General features: G+C 40.7%; 1 protein-coding gene across 3 annotated transcripts in view; it reads right to left on the bottom strand.

Annotated features, from left to right (window-relative positions):
• LOC137297749 (ankyrin repeat and IBR domain-containing protein 1-like) overlaps positions 1 to 17,614 on the bottom strand; it is a 45,387-nt gene extending 27,773 nt beyond the window's left edge. For all 3 annotated transcript variants that reach the window (XM_067829688.1, XM_067829687.1, XM_067829689.1), the window contains exons 1-10: positions 17,510 to 17,614; positions 11,946 to 12,157; positions 11,262 to 11,463; positions 10,022 to 10,078; positions 9,425 to 9,550; positions 8,250 to 8,303; positions 7,776 to 7,893; positions 7,217 to 7,392; positions 5,569 to 5,657; positions 4,810 to 4,954 (exon numbers count right to left, since the gene is read on the bottom strand). In XM_067829688.1, coding sequence (XP_067685789.1) covers positions 4,810 to 4,954; positions 5,569 to 5,657; positions 7,217 to 7,392; positions 7,776 to 7,893; positions 8,250 to 8,303; positions 9,425 to 9,550; positions 10,022 to 10,078; positions 11,262 to 11,463; positions 11,946 to 12,133 — 1,155 coding nt within the window. In that variant the 5' untranslated portion in view covers positions 12,134 to 12,157; positions 17,510 to 17,614. The remainder of the gene's footprint in view (positions 1 to 4,809; positions 4,955 to 5,568; positions 5,658 to 7,216; positions 7,393 to 7,775; positions 7,894 to 8,249; positions 8,304 to 9,424; positions 9,551 to 10,021; positions 10,079 to 11,261; positions 11,464 to 11,945; positions 12,158 to 17,509) is intronic.
• Between the last annotated feature and the right edge of the window lie 3,044 nt (positions 17,615 to 20,658).

The following is a 20,658-nucleotide window of genomic DNA, read 5'->3' as shown; positions in this document are numbered from 1 at the left end:
GTTTTATTATCGATGTGATTGGAGGCCTGAATATGGGGGTGTGTGGGGGGTACCTCCACATTAACTTTAGACTCCGGGGGTGGCGCCACTATACCCGTTTCACGTGGTGGGATGTGTGGGATATAGGGGGTGTTAATATCGGGGTTGATACCCAACTTTTGATCCGCCGTGGCTATGACTATTTTGTTGTTATAACCCACCACTTTTTTTATTCTCAGTTGCATATCACTCGGAGACATGTACAACCCCACGCCGAATACGTAATTGACTTTCGATCTGGCGTATTCTAACACGTTTTGGTAACGGTCGATGGCCCTCGGGAGATCAACTGGAGAATTGATAGCATCCTCAACGTTGGAAACGAACTGTTTCTGAGCGTCGTAAGCAGTTCCCTTACCGAGGATGTTGGAACGCGTCATCGACTGCGCACCCAACAGCGCCCACACGTACGTTCGAATCGAGTCGTTCAATCTGACTACCCCGGCACGAGTGAATCCTTTCGACGTGTCCAGCATGAACATTTTCCACCCGTCTGAGGTTGACTGCTCCACTTTCTGGACTGTGAAAGCAACCCCACCTTTAAAGTTCATACGATCATCCCTCCATTCATTACTCGACAAAGCAAAGTCCTGGCGTAGTATATCTCGTTTCAGTAAATCATCACTGACTTCTTTCACTGGTCGCGCGCCATCATAAGGAATACCCAACCCGTGGTTCGGCCCCGGCAAACGCCAATCCGTCTTCGGGTTTATTTCGAATTCGTTGCAAATACGTTCGTAGGCCCGTCTATCGTACGGGTTGTTTGTTGCGTCCCACGCTTTGTCCTGTGGGAGGGGGGCACTGATCTCTTTAAGGATACGTCTGACCTGGTAGTACACGTGGAACTTGAACACAGACTGACTCAGCGGTCCACGCCGAGTGTCGGCCAATGCCACACCACACCCCGTTGTAGCGCACCACACGGCAAAGTTGAATTGATTCTGCCAGAACTGCATAGGGTTGTTGAACCAAGCGTGGACTGCCTTGATGTTAGTCACCGAAAGCTTATACTTATCGAACACATCTAAAAGCTGGGCATTGAAATACAACCCAGGAGCAACCACGATCTTCATGGGGGAGAAATCTACGTCCAGTTTAGGGTAAAACACACCAGGGGAATACATTTTAAAACTATTATATAATGAGCATATATACTCTAACATGTACATAACACTTCCAGGAATAACGAGCGGTGAGGCCGTTCAGCTGACGCACGCGATCGATAACACGTCAGGTCAACTCGAAGTCGCACTCTGCGATATCACCTACCTACCGCAATGGACTAACATCAACATCAGCAACAATAAGCTGTTCGTCAGTGGAACTCGCAGTCAGATAACTGACGGCTACTACAGCGTTTGCTCTCTAAACGACGAGGTCTTCAAACCCCTGGGAGCCGAACTCAAGATGAACGACTCAAACGGTACAGTGGTGTTAATCAACAACGGAAGAAACCCCTTAAGGCTAGGCCGACCATTAGCGAGGATACTCGGTATGTCTCCTGACGAGATAAAACCAACAACAACCGTCACAGGCACGAAGTTACCCGACCTAGTACCGTACCGAGAGCTGTACATTCATCTCGATCAGGTGAGCACAACGTACAACATTCAAGGAGGTCACCCTTCCACTATACTGAGAGCAGTGCCGGTGAAAACTGAGAAATTCAACGACGGTAGAACCGAGTCGTTTTCACCACGGCAGTATAAGAGATTAACTCAGGGCAACATACCTGAGCTGACAATATCGGTGTTAGATATAAATCATAATCCTGTAAATATAGGATACCTCAGCTTAACGCTTCATGTAAAATGACCAGCGCACAAGGGCCCGGAGTGAAAAAATGCGTTAATATCGGGATCTCCGACCTCGGAGACACGCGCGGTTTCGACGCTCCCGGAGTAGATGGTAAATCGTACGCCTTGCAACTGAAAAACAACATTTACAAACGCGTTGAAATCCCCTCCGGTGGAACCCTAAGTGATATGATAGATACCACAAGAGCAACAGTCAACACTAAGTACGCCCTTGTCAACACCGGTGATAATAATTGGATAATATACCCATCGTTCGGTGGTAAACTGTTCGACTTAGACGATGTTGAGAGCACTACCGTCGTCCAAAACAAACCATATATGATCGTCTTCACCGAAGATAACAAGTGGGTGTTGTTACCCGATAACGACGACTGGTTTCTCAATATTAGACTCGTCTCCCCTTACGTGTTTACGGATAACAAAGACAACCACCTAAACAAAGTCGTGAACAATGGAACCCTGCTCGTGGCTTATGTCCCAACTCAGAGACGTAGCGTAGTCGTCAGCCCAGTCAACACTATGGCAGCCCACATGCTATCGAGTAAACCGACCATACAAAACGTGAAATTGCAGTTGGTGTCTGAATTCGAAGGTGTGGTCACTATACTAGAGGATCTACCGGCAAACTCAACACTGGTCATTAAAGTCTACCTAGGGGAACCATCGGGGAATAATATCGAGATCGTGAAGGGGATCAAACTCGGGTGGGTGAAACGACACCAGTATCAACTTTGCAACGTTTACGTGCGGGTGGGTGTCGACTCCAACACCAGTCTGCAGGGGGTCAACGTGATCGTGGAAAACAAGATATCACTAACCAATATCTTCCTGCCTGACAACATACACTTCATGGGTATGAAGTTCACCCCTGAATTATTATCAGAAAACCAGTTGGAAATTATATCGTAATAGTATAATAATGACCAGTCATCATCCCAACACTACACTTAACGACTTAGGAGATACGGAGGGATTCGATCAGCCTGGTGAGGAAGACACCTTATATATCCTGCACTTCAAAGACAACGTGTACAGACGGGTGTCGTTATCAGATTTAAAAGAGCCCAAATGGCTGATCAACTTAACACTCGCCTCACCTTATATCACATTAAAAGAGGAGGGGGTAGGATTGGGGGTTGTCTCTAAGATTAGGAATAACGGTATCTGGCCCGGGGATTTCATTCTGGAGCATAACGTGAATAAAGTAGCCACGATAGATTTTAGGGAAGAAAAAATTTTATTAAGCACTGGAACAGTAGATCATAAATTAACATTTAACAGTAATTTTTATCCCCAGAGGGTTTTTGATAGAACATCCTACTCCTACACAATCATCATAGAAGTCTTCTTTATGTATTTTGACAATGAAAACTCCTCGAAAGGACAACAAATTTTACCCGGGTTGGTAATACATTGGTATACCGAACACGTAGGTCAATATTGCCGTATTGTTATACAACGGGATACCCCCACGGGTCCTATAAACCGTGTAATAAGCCTCCGTGGGGTTTTTATTACAACAGAAAAGTCTATTGGTCTCTCACATCTTAGCATTAGTTATAATCTATCCCTTGTAGGTTTCAAATACATTGATAGGTTTTTAACTGAAACCCAATTAAAATATATTTCAAAATATACATTATAGGATGGGTCTGTACCCAGTCGTAGAGGAAGTAGCGAAGACGCTGGAAACCGTAGATGGGTTCCGCTTGAGGCAGTTATGTGATGTGAAACGTCAACTAGAACAAGACCGTGACACGCGGAAAGCACTATGTAAAAAATATAATAGAGCTTTCAATATCGTGGACGGGGCTGACACTACCCTTATGGCAACCAGCATGGGACTAGGGGCGGCAGGTGTTGGGTTGTTAGCTACCATCGTGGCTGCACCTATAGTGCTAGGTATTGAAATAACAGCTGGGGTGGCAGGGTTGGCAGGATTGGCGCTTAAGTTAGTATCACGCAGACTGCATCGTAAGGCATTGAAACACGACGAGATCAGGGTTCTGGCCGAAGCAAAGCTGAACACAGTGAGTGAGCGTATTTCCACGGCACTCTCTGATAGTAAGATCTCAGAAGAGGAGTTTCGTTCAATCCTCTCTGAACTCAAAAAATATAACGGAATGAAACAAGATATTCGGTCCAAATCTCGTAAGTCTGCTATCAGCGAGGACGAGAAAAAAAAGTACGTAGAACAGGGGATACAAAAAGCCCAGCAAGCCTTTATTATGAACACCAAAGAGATCGTAGGCGGTTCACGTTAAACTGTTTCATCGATATAAACATAACATAGGGGAACACGAGGGTGATAGCCGTAAGCGGGCCACCGATCCTATATGGTCAGTCAAAACTTACAACATAGATAAAGTGGATATGAAAGCCGACGAACCTAACTTGTACTACTTGAGAGATGGGCCGGGTAGGGGGTTTGTAAGAGAAGAATTATTGATCGTACCGTACGGCACAGTGTTACCTCCAACCAACACAAAGTAGGCATAGTAATTACCGCCAACTTTTTTGTAGTAGGGGTAATAGTAGCAAGAGCTAATGACCCAACCAAAGCCTTATTTACTAAATAAGGCTTTGTAGAGACATTTCTTGAAAGTGTTTTAAAACCCCCATTCCCTATACTACTACATCACATTTCACTGAACTCTCAGAGTCAGCTTTTCTAGTGTGAAATCCATCATCAACATGGCGATGTCTGCTAACAACAATTCTCATTGGATAATTAGTCTGGTGTCAACCAATAACATTTCACCTTATTTCAAACTTCAAAACTACTCGAGTCAAAATTCAGTTCTGTCTGTTAGGTATTCAAATACCTAATTGAAATCATGATAATCATTATGCAAGCTAAAGTTTCAGATTCGACCATCTATGAACTGAGCCAAATCAGTGCACTCCTACATTCTACCCAATCTGGAGTATAATTTAAGAACCAGCATCTCACCTTAATATCAAACTGCAGGTACCTAAGGGCCATATCTCTGGATACGACACTCTCAATAACATCCACAGGTACCAACATGGTACAGTCAAAAGCTGGACAGGTGATGTGGTGGGCATCACCCTCTTGGATCTTTAGGTTCAGATATCTATAAACATTATATGACATTAGTGATGACTGAGTGCGCATGCATACACTCATCATGGTTAGGAGTGCTTACTCTTAGTTGGTTAGTTGGTTGGTTGTTTAGTGCCGCACTCAGCAATATTCCTATATTTGTGGCTGTTTGCAAAAAAACAAATTTAGATGAAACAATGCAGTGATCAACAGTGAGGATGCGATGACAGTCAGCAAGACTGACCATCCAATCCCATTAATCGCCTCTTACGACAAGAATGGTTTTTGAATGTCAGTACCTCACACTCAGCAATATCCCAGCCATATGGACCATCCAGTGATCAACAGCATGAGCATTGATCTGCGCAAATGGGAACCAATGACATGTGTCAACCAAGTCAGCAAGTCTGACCACCTGATCCCGTTATTCGCCTCTTACAACAAGCATTGCTGCCTTTTGTGGCAAGCATGGGTTGCAGAAGATCTATTCCACCAAGGATCTTCACGGGTCCATGGTTTTTTACCAATCCTAACCCATATCATCTTGGGCAGTATGATTAGGAGGTAAATGAATTCTAACATCATCACTATGTCAAAAACATTTTGGTTTCTGTTGGGTAGCAGTTACAATCAGGAACTACAAACCTTTCCCAGCATTCTCGACAGAAGTCATGGTCACATGTCATGTGGACTGGCTCATCCGAAATAGCAAAAGTACAGGCACAAATTTCACACTACAAGAACAAGAAGAAGACAAAGTCATCAGTATCCCCTGCAACGGCAAAATACTTCTCATGAATATGTCTACTAATTAAGATTATTACAGTATGTCAATGTTTTGGTGTGCAACGACAGTACAGTAAAGTATTAAAGTTCTGCTCCAGAAAAAAACACTACTACCAATTTCAGCTGAGGTCAAAGTAGTTGCCATGGAAATGCAACCAATATTTTATTCAGATATCTAAACCCACCAAGGGCAACACTATACCACATGGATCATGCTTGACATGTGTACCAAGTTTGGTTAAGTTATCATGAATAGTTTTGGAGATATGCTTCGGACAAAGTATTGTGGATGCACAGATGCATATACCGACGCACGGAATTCTATATACGTTTCTATATACCCCACAAATTTGTTGTTGCCGAGGATAACTACAACAATCACTTGAGTGTTTTCATTCCATAGCAGTGTTAGCGAGACTAACTGACATAATCTGTGTCAGGCATCAATAACATAACTGTAGCAATCTGGATTTTGTTTTTCAGTAGATCACCTGTGTAAAACTAAAAGTGACTGGCACAAGTACAAGTACATACGATTACAAAAAGACAAAAGGAGGTAACTCATAAATCCAGGATTTTGACACCTCAAAAGACAGGTATTTTTCTGCTTTGAAACAAAACACAGATACCCTTCAAATGGAATGGGTTTTTTTCAAATGGCTCAATAACTGATCAAAGTAACACTACAACAGTATTTCTGAAGATGACATGGAAATACCCAAGACCTTGAAACATTGAGGGTGTTTGGTTTTACACTGTTTTTAGCAACATTCCAGTGATATTCTCTTCAAAAAAATGTAGAGGAACTGTACTTTCAATGTACTATTGTCGAAATTGGGAGATATATGGGAGTGAATCAACATTGATACAATAATAATGGATGTTTTGAGAATGCATCACCACATGGTTTTCATCCAAAGCAAAGCTGTTCATTCAGCTATCCCCCTTGTTAGGTGACTGACATGTATGAGTATGACATGAAAATTTCAGCTTCACAATTTTCAGTCAGTTGTCTGTGATTTGACCCTGAAAACCCTGACCATGCACAGATGCAAGAAAATTACCATAAAATAGTCTACAGTGATTTATCGACCTGCCTGAAAGAGAAGTCAAGATTCATAATGACACCCCATGCACGTGTAGGAGGCTCCCATATTGTGCATGTGCTTCCCATGCATTGTGTTTATGTGAGGTGATAAGATGAAACGATGCTGCATACACAAGATGAATGTCATTGTAACGTTCAATGGGTTCTCTTTCTAACCAACTTCAAAGTTCAGGTTCCCCTACTTTTTCTTAAGAGTATATCATGGCTGAGAGCTTTCTTAAGTTTTATGATATATTCAGGACACATTAAAGACATCATTGCATGCTATCCCTGTGAAGGCTTAATAACAACCATATCCCTAAAATCATCTAAATAGCCAAAAAAGGTCCCGCATTATCATCTGAGAACACGTTTCCAAAACTAAGGCATTAAAGTAATGAATGGTTGCCAGGTACATACCTCAGTATCTGGACTGGCTGGTTCTGACTTGCTGGGACTTGGGAGAGGACTTGCTAGGTGTTCCTGAACTTGGGGCTTCTCACTGAAGAGTGTAGCAGGGGGAGTAACTCCACATCTCTCACAGCAAGCAAAAGCATCAGTCATCCATGATTCAAGCAAGGCCTCCCTTGACCATTCTAAGAACAAAAATTCACACTAACTTGAACAAGTCAAAAAAAAGTTTTGTTAAGCAATAGCCGACACACACTTTTAATGATCACACAAAACAAAGAATGACGTTCCATAAATCAAATATTTTTTTTGACATCAGTGAAGTCAGTACACATTATGTGCACATCTTTTATTTTTTAGCAATACTCAGGCATTACAACAGCAGGGAACATCAGAAATGGGCTTCACATAATGTGCCCTTGGGGATTTGAACCCAGGTCTTCAGCATGATGAATGGACACTTGAACCACTAGGCTACCATACCGCCCTGTGAGGAATGTGACTGCACAACAAACTGTAGTACACTAGACAACAGCAGCACCACCCAAGCTGCACACGAGCAGCCTACCATGGTTCCTGAGCAGAGCTTCGGCCGTGAACAGCGGAACACTCAACATGTCGGCTGTCTCCACCAACAGTTGATCCTTAGCTTCCTGCAAGTCCTGGGCTCGCAGACCGGAGTATTCCTGGAACACATAGAACAGTGACAGGAACCTTCAAACACCTGGCAACAATGACAGGTAATGCTGCATATTACATATCTTTCAATAGAAAGCGCCTTCCACTGGCAAACACATGACAGCACTGTCAGTAGAAGAATGATTAGATTGTGACCAGTTAGATTACAATATGTGAGGTCAATGACAAATGTGCGGGACAAGAACATTGAAAACTAGCAGAAAAACTTTAACCACAGGACGAGTCACAATCCAGCGTGGAAATACGTAAATTAAAAGGGTTCTACCAATCTTAACTTGACCAAAAATACTTAGTATCAAGCACTAGGTGCCATAATTCTGAAAGGGATCATGTAAATGATTACCTCTATAGGTGACAGAGTGAAATCATCTTCTTCCTCCTCAGGCACCCCATCAGTCTGACAAGAGAGGGATAACATTACATATAAGCCTCCAGTGACGTCACTCTAATGTCTCACCAGGTTCTCCTCTTACCAACTAAACCTCTTCAGGCAGTTTCGCACACATTCTCCATGAAATCCTGTGGATTTTCTACAGAACTCCCCCTGGGATTTTCTGTGGAATAGTCCTTGACTTTGAATTATCACTTGCTGTGAAGACTGATACAACTTCGTCTTGCTATCATTGATCATAAAATATCACATAATGGAAAACTTTCAATATATAATGGCGATAACTGCTTTCCAAACTTCAACCCTTCGCTTTCCAGCTTGGCAGGTTCAGTGTTTTCAAATGGTGTTTCAAAGTTACAGGACATTGGGTCCTGTAAGTTTCAGATGTCTGTCTGACCCACTGAAAATTCACAGGACCCACAGAATAAAATTAACCACACATTTCCGATTGAACATTTCTCATAATTGGCATTGAAATTATTAACATTATATAATGACAAACATCATAAACATAAATTTATAAACAGTGAACAAGTGTCACATGCCACAAATAACAACTTCAGACAAAGTTATTGTAATATATACAGTCAGACACTGAGGCCAGCAGGTTGGGGACTTCTGTCTGACCATTGGTAAATCTGCCAGATTTGTCAGAGGGTCAGACACTATTCGTGAACACTGCAGGATTATCCACTAGGCCATGAAGGATCACTGTGAGAATGAGATTGTTTGTCAGCATTAACCATGTGTTCCTCACAAGATGCATAGTGTGGGGCAGCGCATGTGCAGGACACAGGTAGATTGCGCAGAGTGCACTGTGAGTGCATGGGAAGGTGTTACCTGCCAGTCGCAACTGAGCAGTTTCAACAGTTTATACCAAATATAATAATTATATTATAAAGCACATTGTGAATCAGTTCAAAAGTTGGATCAAAACCTCCTCCTCGGTTTTCTTTGAAAATGTCAGCTACATTGGAGACAGTTTACAGTTTCATGACACCCAAATTACAACCAAGCATTTAATGTTTCTCGAAAAGGTAAGGTTACAGTCCACCATCTCAGTAACTCCTTACAAATGAACACCAACATCATCTTCTTAAGAAACTCTAAACATCATCAGTGCTCACCGAAAATACCATCTTTGATTCCAAATAGAGGGCAATGTCTGAGTGACCATTTTTCTCCGCCAAGTCACATGGAGTTAAGTTGTCATCATTTTCTATGAACAATGGAGCGCCATGATGGACCAGCCACTGATAAATAAAAAGCATTGTTCTCAAGTTTCATAAACAACAATACCAATAAAATAGGTAGTCATAATTAACGACACATAATGAAAAACAAATTGAAAACAAACCATGAACAGTGTCCATTACATGGCAAAATCTTGCCAAGCACGTCATGGCATCTTCGCAACAGAGTGAGTGAGTGAAACAGTTTGGTTTTACGCTGCTTTTAACAATATTCCAACAATATCATGGTGGGAGGACACCAGAAATGGGCTGCACACATGTGGAGAATTGAACCCAGTTGTGGGGCGTAACCAGTGTGCGGTTTCACCACGAGGCCACCCCTCTCAACACTCGAGCATACCATGATGGAAACACTGGTGTTCTTCAGCAGTTCTCCATTGAAAAGACTGAATTGGGTGAAGACATCAACCTAAATTATTTACAATTATTCTAAAGCCACTAAACCAGTTAAGGTACTCAACATGTCCATACCTCCACACATTTCTTGAGACCAGAGGCGGCAGCATAGTGGAGGGATGTGTTCTTCTTCTGTAAATAAATGAAACAATACCTGTACAGCATGTGTACATAAATGCATACAAACTCAAGATATTCGATTGACAGTTTTTAAAGTCAACAAAGACAATGAATGTCAACAACAAACTATGTCAGCATTAACAATGATCTTCAAACATTTACTGGATCTTGGATACAAGCAAGCAAAGTCAAAATGGTCATGAATAGCTTTTTTTAATGTGGTTGCTATGATGGAAATCTGATTCTGAACTTCATTACAAACGCAGCTTTCATCTTAGGTGAGAAGAAGTCTTTGAATTTCTTTTAACATTTATCTGATCACTGGCTTCACTGGCTTCACTGTAGAATATCTTAAAGGTCACATGCAACCACAACATCAAACATAAGTAAAACACAATTATCAGTTGTTCATGATATATAAAATGCATTGATGATTGTGAAAAAAACAAATAAACAGAATTATAAGCGTACAATCGCAAATCAAACGTGTAATATTTCGTAATTGGGTTTACCTCCCTTGAAACGAAGCAGCCGCAATACCGAACCCAGTCAGTGCCGCTGGGTGTGCATTCAAGTGAAACGGGGCTTTCTCATTGGCCACTGGTTCATTTGCCAATACGCTTAGCCGGCCCTTTGTTTTTTATGTTTTTTAGGTTTTTATGTAACGATTAGATTATTTACTTGTGTATGTATACTCACGACTCCATACTCCGGGCAGGCATACTGTTTCAGGCCCTGGGAACCTACTCTCTGCACATGTGTTATGAGCGCCACGCAGCATAGCTGTTGAAATCACATTTTCCCCCAGCACTGGGTGAAACTTAATGAACTAAGATTTTGCAGGCTTTTCTTCATTGCATTTTTTTTCAACTTTACAGGCTGAATTGACATTTTTGATGATTTGTTTCGGTGAGTGCATACCAAAAGGTATCAGAATCTGCATTTTGTGTTTTTTGTTTGTTTTGTGACCTTCAATAACAGATGACACAACAGTCATATATTTTCAAAATGACCATCAGTTTTCAAACAGGATATCAGTTTAAGAAAAGCAATGTCAAAGTAACAGGGTCTTCAAGCCATGCTAACAACTTTCAAGATACTTCAAAGTTCATATTTTCTGCATATCTAAATAAGATAGAAGACAAGTAGGAACAGCTGACTCAAAAGTTGCAGACCAAATCATTAAAGGCCCTACCTCATCTTGGGCAGCAAGGTTGGCTTTCTCCATCTCCCCTTCTTGTAGAGTTGCCCCTCGCCACTTAAGAATAAGAAGAAGACTGTCAGCTCTCCGCTGTCGCACATAGAACTGGGTGCTTTTCTCCATGCACACACAGTGGAGCGAGGTCTCCTTCTTGCCATTGGTCTTATTGGGATTTCCGCCTCGTTCCAAAAATATTCTGAAATAAATATGAAAAAATGAATACAATGCACTTAGCTTTACGCTGTTGAGCATGTTTGTTCATGCATATTCATTAAACTTAACGGTTCAAATGTGATATACTAAAACAAAAAAATTCTGATTAATTGAATTTATGATTTTCTTACAATCGATTATTTTTTTAAACCTTATTTTGATCAATTTTTCTATTATTTTCGATCATCACAACACCACTAGTTACATGAGAGTTTATACCTTAGAAATGAAGGTATGAGTCAGAATACTAATCTTCATGCTTCACCTAAGATGCAAGTATAATGGGATTAGGTGGTCAGACTCGCTGACTTCATTGACAAATGTCACCGGTTCCCATTTGTTCAAATCAGTGCTCATGCTGTTGATCACTGGATTGTCTGGTCCACACACATATATTTATGGACCGCCACCTCATAGCTGGAATATTGCTGAGTGTGACGTATAACTAAACTTCACTCACTATACCTTAGTAATCCCTTCATGCCATGCCGGGCAGCATAGTGCAATGGAGTCTCATGCTGGTGGGAATCTCCATAAGAACAGTTGGGGTCGAGAGCCTTACGCAGGTCACTGTTGTTCCCATACAGCTGTAAAGCCATCACCTCGTCCCCATTCTGGAGATGTTTCCGGAACTTGGAAGATGCACTCCCCATCCTCCTGAGTCCCGTACATGCAGTCTGTGGATTGACACAGATGGACTACATTGATGATAGAACAGCATAAGATATTCAGTGTTCACGAATAGCATTTGACCCTTGACAAATATGACTCACCTATGGTTTTGTGGAGGTCTACAACCTGCCAGACCCAGTATCTGACTGTATATTTCACAATTACTTTGACTGGAGTTGTCATATGTAACTGTTTGCAGTATATAAACGCTTGTTTGCAGTAAATAAATTTTACATTTGTTAATAATTTCAATGCCAATTATAAAAAATGTTAAAGCTGAAATGCATGATTCATTTTTATTCTATCAGTCCTATGAATTTTCACTGGGCCAGAGAGACATTTGAAACTTAAGTCCTGTTACTGTGAAACACCATTCATGAACACTGGATATTCTAGGAGGGCTTTGATTCCTTAAAGGTCACATGCAACCAAAAATCAAACATAATTAAAACACATTTATCACTTATTCATGACATATAGTATACATTGCTGCTTTTAAAAAAACAAATAAACAAAATTATAAGCGTACAATCGCGATTCAAAAGTGCAATATTTTGTACTTGGGCTTACTTCCCCCGAAACGAAGCCCTCGGGAGACCGAACCCAGTCATAGCGGGTGGATATGCACTCAAGTGTAACGACGGCTTCCGATTGGCTGTTCCATTTGCTGACATGCTGAGGGTTCATTGTGTGTACAGAAAGATGATCTGTTTGATGGGCATTTTAGAAGTATAGCCAGTCACAAGAAAGTAAGATTCTTTGTGGATAACAACTTCTTTTTGTGTGCTTGATGCGTCGTTTCAGTATGGATTCATATTCTGTTGTCAAACAGAATCATATACACCAAAAGAAGTCGATATCCATGACGAATGTATATAGAGATGTTAGGTTTTGAAAATACATGTTCTCTGAATTTGCGCTCGATCCAATAAAAAATCATGTCAGTAGAGATGGTAAACTACTGCGTGGCTCCAGCCATCTGTCATTCGTCCAAGTACAAAACAGGACTGGAATCTGGAGTTTGCACAAGTTTCCGTCACATCCAGTCATCCGAATAAAATGAATGTAGTTTGTTTGCAACCCACAGACATAAAAACATGTCATGTGTATCACACGTGCCTAATTACATAATGTGGCAGACACGGGACTCGGGTGCACGAGTCATAAATCAACTTATTTTCTTTATGTCGTATAGTCTGATAGGTGTTAAGTTCAAATTGCACGTTGTCAATGATTGAAGCTGTGTATTGCATGTTGTCTTTAGCAGACAGGCAGACAGACATATAGGTGTGAATAAACGAGACACTGAGTTTTCTCTGTGACAGAGACTGCTTGCCACAGTCAACAAGTTGTTTCACGTAACGAGTAGATTATGTACTTGTTTGTGTACACAACCGAGATTAGACTATTGCTCACGACCTCAGACGCTGGGCATGCATACTGTTTCAAGCTCCGCGAACCTATTCACTGCGCATGCGTTATGGACGCAGCGCAGCACAGCTGTTGAAACCAGTTTTCCCCCCAGCGCTGGGGGGAATTTAGTGAAACGTTTGAACTCCGATTTCGTGGGCTTTTTTTCATCGCGTTTTTTTTCAACTTTACAGGTTGAATTGGCATTTTGTATGATTTGTTTCGGTAAGTGCACACCGAAAGGTACCAGAATCTGCAAAGTTGTATTTTACGTTGCATGTGACCTTTAAGGTTTGCGTCGATGATATTTCAATAGAAATGTACTATTAATGGTTCCTTAATGGTTTTGGTTCCTTAATGTTTGCTTTGAAAATATTTCCACAGAAACAGACCATAAATCTATTACAGGGCATCATTTTCTTTCTTAAAAATTCTAACACAAACAGTGAGTGAGCTTGGTTTTACTCTTAGGAATATTCCTGCAAAGTAATGGCATGGGTAACCAGAAATGGGCTTCACCAACACAAGCAGAATAACAATGATAATATAGCCACTAATGAACTAACAACCTTGAAATATAATATTTTGAAGAAAAGTAGTTCCTCCATGATTTCTTTAAATATAAAATTATATATAAATTAAAACAAGCCCAGAGACTTTTTCATAGACCAAACAAATCTGCTGAACTGAAATTGCTCTGAATACATCTAAACTCACATGGGCTCTACTGGGTATATTCGGTTGGAGTGTTGGTCATATCAGACATAGCTCTGAAGTGAGAGATTGTTCCTGGTCTGAGTACATCTAAACTTACATGGGCTCTACTGGGTATATTTGGTTGGAGTGTTGGTCATATCAGACATAGCTCTGAAGTGAGAGATTGTTCCTGGTCTGAGTACATCTAAACTTACATGGGCTCTACTGGGTATATTTGGTTGGAGTGTTGGTCATATCAGACATAGCTCTGAAGTGAGAGAATGTTCCTGGTCTGAGTACATCTAAACTCACATGGGCTCTACTGGGTATATTTGGTTGGAGTGTTGGTCATATCAGACATAGCTCTGAAGTGAGAGATTGTTCCTGGTCTGAGTACATCTTAACTTACATGGGCTCTACTGGGTATATTTGGTTGGAGTGTTGGTCATATCAGACATAGCTCTAAAGTGAGAGATTGTTCCTGGTCTGAGTACATCTAAACTTACATGGGCTCTACTGGGTATATTTGGTTGGAGTGTTGGTCATATCAGACATAGCTCTGAAGTGAGAGATTGTTCCTGGTCTGAGTACATCTAAACTCACATGGGCTCTACTGGTTATATTTGGTTGGAGTGTTGGTCATATCAGACATAGCTCTAAAGTGAGAGATTGTTCCTGGTCTGAGTACATCTAAACTTACATGGGCTCTACTGGGTATATTTGGTTGGAGTGTTGGTCATATCAGACATAGCTCTAAAGTGAGAGATTGTTCCTGGTCTGAGTACATCTAAATTTACATGGGCTCTACTGGGTATATTTGGTTGGAGTGTTGGTCATATCAGACATAGCTCTAAAGTGAGAGATTGTTCCTGGTCTGAGTACATCTAAACTTACATGGGCTCTACTGGGTATATTTGGTTGGAGTGTTGGTCATATCAGACATAGCTCTGAAGTGAGAGATTGTTCCTGGTCGACAAAATGGACTTGATATTTTGATGGATGGTTTTGGTCACAAGAGGGAGAAGGAAAAACAAGCTGCTCAGCTGAAAATGAGCATTGACTTGCTGCTCCCCTCTCAAAGTGAGGATTAATATGTATTGATATGTCTATGTAAAGTCATTGATATGAAAAATGGAAACATATCGTAAAACACTCCTTGCTTTGTTGTGTCTTTTTCAGCAGGGTACCCAGAGATCCCTAATTAGTCCACACCTCCCTAATTAGTCCAACTGTTGGTAATTAAGCTGTTTGGCTTAAGAGAGGCCAATACAGGAACATTTGTTCAGGTACCATTCTGGAATGTGATGTTAAGAAGGCGTGAAAATGCAAGGTCACTCTTGGAAAAGCCACTCCAGAATGTGAACCAAAGTCCACGTACACACACACACACACAGAGTCCCACAACAAGAACACACAAAAAAAAGTAATGTTGCTTTTATAGTTTCTGGGGATTTGGTCCATCAGTCTCATAAGCCAAATAGGGAAAAGTCAAACTATTAAGCATTGACAGCATATGACAGAGACATAGCACTGTAAGGCAAACAAACAATTTATTATTGTTTATACTGGTTCAGGGCTGGTTACTGGCTCTCACTGGAGGAATACTGAATAAGGGTACTGATTTAATATAAATACAGTGTATACATGTCAATATGTTTACACAAGATAGGATCTATAAGCAAGGACAACAACATAACGATGAAGCCAGTGTGATTACCCGAAGAGGAGACAATCAGGTACAGTGAACTGAACTATACAATGGGGCTGAATGACATAACAAATGGCTGACAGGTATTAACATGACAATAAGACAATCTAGACGCCCAGTGCAAGTAATGATTGGCTGTACTGCTACAGAGCAGTACTGTGACTTCAGACACTTGGAAATGGTTGATCTACTGAACTCAGGTAGTTAACATGTACATAATATCACTTAATTCTACTGAAAATGACACCAAGTTCAGGCAGGCAGTCTCAAAGTATTGGTACAGCCTGTTACTAGAGCATGCCAGGGCTCTACCTTGCCCTGCAAAAGCAAGGATTTAGTGGATACCCAAATAGTAACTACAAAGGTCTTTACAGGATATCTGAGGATGTTGAAAAGTCACGAAAGAGATACATTTATAACAGGATCTAAATATTTCTTGTGGAGAATTTGGTACAACAAATATCATCCTCCCACCCTTGTTTGAGAACTTATCTCTATTTCAAGTTGTTTAATCATTCATCATTCTCATTTGAACCCAAACAGACTGTAGTTTATTTGAGTCAATATGACCTACGTTGATGTGGTGATACGATGAAAGTCCATTTCAGTCAAGCATGTAGTACTTTTCATAAAACCTAGGCCAGGATAAGGAAGGAGTTCTGCGCATAACCCCAACTTGAAATGTATTCTATTTATCATGATTATTTCACGGGATTACGTTTTAGGTTTCCTGCTTTAGCATTACCATTATGCTAGGTTTAGGGGTAGGGTAGGCCTTCTAAAAAATCTTTTCTTATTATAAATCTAAAGCAGAGAATGCTGAAAAAATATGGGGGTTAAGGGTGGAAATATTCCCAAAGTTAACATCAGTCCATATAGAACATTTCTCATGTTTATCATCATTTCATCAGATAAGTGACATTCCTTTCTGTCATCTGGTACAACATTAGATACGAAAAATATTTACATGCATATATTTACAGACTGGGGATCGTATACACGTACCATTGGTTTGATCAAGTAAATGAGTATACTTTCTACCATGATTTTTTAAGAAACACACTCAGACATTTAGTGACTAAACAGGAATGCATAAAAAAATAATAACATGCACAACGAACAGGACAAAGCCCGGCAAACAGAGACACTTGGGAATTTTCGCATTTCTGCATTCCGATTTCTAAAAATCTCTTTCAAATGCAGATGGCATTCTGGAATTGATTTTATTTAAATGTCTGGATAAAAATAAACACGGGCCTTTATACTCGCGTCCCAGTCATATCTGACTGAGTCACGAAGTAAACAGACAACATTTCCACGGGTGGGGGTGTTGCCTGACACAACGCCAGTCTATTGTCACCCGTGAATCTCTCAGGCGTGTCGGACTAGGTCTACAGTTTGGCTTTGTTTATGTCGGAATCGAGAACAAAATACGTCAGCGACAAGTGGATTTTTTTCACCGTGACCTCCGAATACGTCGGAATTCTAGACATATTGAAGAGGTTATTCATCGAATGTTATGTTTATGCTGAGATCACGTTACCTGGACGTTAGGGACAGGGCCCTGAGCGACAAAATCACACCTCACTCCAAAACACGGTCATGCTAGACTCCATGATATATTGTTCCGCTTCATCGCGCACCTGACGGAAGTAGTTCGACGGAAATGTACGGAAGTAGCCGAAGTAAGTCGGAATCAGTGCACTAACTTGACAACACTTACTGTATTCTGTATTTGAGATTCTTAGATGTATGTTATTTCCCAAACTCTCGCTTTTGTCCACAATTTTATAACCAAAAGTCTCACAAAGGACAAACATGTTTTGAGCAATGCTGTGATGGTACTAAATAGTTTGGAGCGACTTCAACCCGTCCATATATGCACTCGACCTCAATATTGAAAGCATACTAATTACAATCATCCATCTAATTAAGAAGTCTCGTACACTTAAAACAACTAACTCCTCTTGTGAAGGTAAATATTTAATTATCTTGTGGTCAGTGGACATTCATACGCGAGAGCATTATATTTGGAAGCGTACATAAAATCAACGTTTCGGAATACTGTTTCTCACTTCGTCCAAATTGAACACGATTTAGGAAGTGTTTTTTTATTGGTTGAACTGGTTTGGTGGATGGTTGCATCTCACAGCAATCTAGCTAGGATCAGACAATCCAGTGACTGACACCATGGGATACAATAAGATGTAATCTAAGTAAACATCTAGGCCAATCAAAGGAGAAAAGACAGAACGAATTTGACAACGGTTACTATTTATGATTCGGTGGGAATTACGCCACGTTACAGTTCCCTTTCAAAATAACCAATGATTATTTTAATCTTTTCAGTTCTTTCACAATTAAGTTTCAGTTTCTGGGTGAAGTGCTTTTTGAAGTGTGGTGTGTTCCTTATCAAACGACCCGTGAAGGTCCCTGGGTAGAATAGACCTTCAGCAACCCATGCTTGCTATAAAAGGCGACTGTGCTTGTCGTAAGAGGCGACTAACGGGATCGGGTGGTCAGGGTCGCTGACTTGGTTGACACAGGTCATCGGTTCCCAACTGTGCAGATCGATGTTCAAGTTGTTGATCACTAGGCTGTCTGGTCCAGACTCGATTATTTACAGACCGCCGCCATATAGTTGGAATATTGCTGAGTGCGACGTAAATCTAAACTCACTCACTCATTATCAAACACACGTATGTCAACTTGTTTGAGTGGTATTTTAGAAGTTGAGGTGTACAAATAGAACAAATTGTTATGGATAAAAACTTTTTTATTGCGTGATTGCGACGTTTCGATATAGATTCTCGTACCATTGTCAAGCAGGAAACGTCGCAATCACGCAATAAAGAAGTTGCTATCCATAACGATTTGTCCTATTTGTACACGTATGTCAAATCCCTCTTCTTGTGTCTCCGTATCATTCACTTGTCCTATCCCCTCTTGTGTGAGGTCCTTACCAGTCACACGTACACTCTAAACCTCAAGTGTTCAAGAAGAACAGTGGACACGTCCGTGTATGTTCTGAGTGGGAACACATAGGGTATATTAAGTTTATGCATTCAAAGTCTGTGAGGTAGGTGTTCTAATATCAGAACACAATGTGTTATTAGAAGACTGTGACTTCCTAAATAATATGAATAAAATACTTTTAAAAAAATATTGCCCTGTTGAGATATTTTAAGACAATGTGGAACATATGCAAACGGACATTTGAAAAAGAAGATTTTAAAGAAAATGATAATATTTTCAATTTTATATTTTTAACCCTTTTCCCCATAAGGCCCATGTGCACCATGTCAGTTACAGATATTTGATATCCCTCCTTTTGTGTTTCCGTATCAGTTACATGTCCTATATCCCTCTTGTGTGAGTACCATGTCAGTCACACATATATAATATCAATCCTTTTGTGTTTTCATATCAATTACACATGTCCTATATCCCCTCGTGTGTGTACCATGTCAGTCACACAAATATCATATCCCCCTTTTGTGTTTCCGTATCAATTACATGTCCTATATCCCCTCTTGTGTGTGTACCATGCCAGTCACACAAATATATCCCTCCTTTTTGTGTTTCCGTATCAGCTACATGCCCTATCTCCCCTATTCTGTGTGTACCATGCCAATCACACAAATATCATATCCCTCTTTTTGTGTTTCTGTATTATTACATGTCCTATATCCCCTCGTGTGTGTACCATGTCAGTCACACATATATCATATCCCTCCTTTTTGTGTTTCCGTATCAATCACACATGTCTCATATCTCTTCTTGTGTGTGTTCCTTATCAGTCATCCGTATATGATATCCCTCTTCTTGTGTTTCCGTATCAATTACATGTGCTATATGCCCTCGTGCGTGTGTACCATGTCAGTCACACATATATCATATCCCTCCTTTTGCGTTTCCGTATCAATTACATGTGCTATATCCCCTCCTGTGTGTGTACCATGTCAGTCACACATATATCATATCCCTCTTCTTGTGTTTCCGTATCAATTACATGTGCTATATCCCCTCGTGCGTGTGTACCATGTCAGTCACACATATATCATATCCCTCTTCTTGTGTTTCCGCATCAATTACATGTGCTATATCCCCTCCTGTGTGTGTACCATGTCAGTCACACATATATCATATCCCTCTCTTTTGTGTTTTCGTATCAATCACACACGTCTCATATCCCTTCTTGAGTGTGTTCCTTATCAGTCATCCGTATATGATATCCCTCTTCTTGTGTTTCCGTATCAATTACATGTGTTATATGCCCTCGTGCGTGTGTACCATGCCAGTCACACATATATCATATCCCTCCTTTTGCGTTTCCGTATCAATTACATGTCCTATATCCCCTCTTGAGGGTGTACCATGTCAGTCACACATATATCATATCCCTCTTTTTTGTGTTTTCGTATCAATCACACACGTCTCATATCCCTTCTTGAGTGTGTTCCTTATCAGTCATCCGTATATGATATCCCTCTTCTTGTGTTTCCGTATCAATTACATGTGCTATATGCCCTCGTGCGTGTGTACCATGCCAGTCACACATATATCATATCCCTCTTCTTGTGTTTCCGCATCAATTACATGTGCTATATCCCCTCCTGTGTGTGTACCATGTCAGTCACACATATATCATATCCCTCTTTTTTGTGTTTTCGTATCAATCACACACGTCTC

Source organism: Haliotis asinina, chromosome 10 (genome assembly GCF_037392515.1).
Source record: "Haliotis asinina isolate JCU_RB_2024 chromosome 10, JCU_Hal_asi_v2, whole genome shotgun sequence".
Taxonomy (NCBI): domain Eukaryota; kingdom Metazoa; phylum Mollusca; class Gastropoda; order Lepetellida; family Haliotidae; genus Haliotis; species Haliotis asinina.
This window is presented reverse-complemented; position numbering and strand designations above follow the sequence as displayed.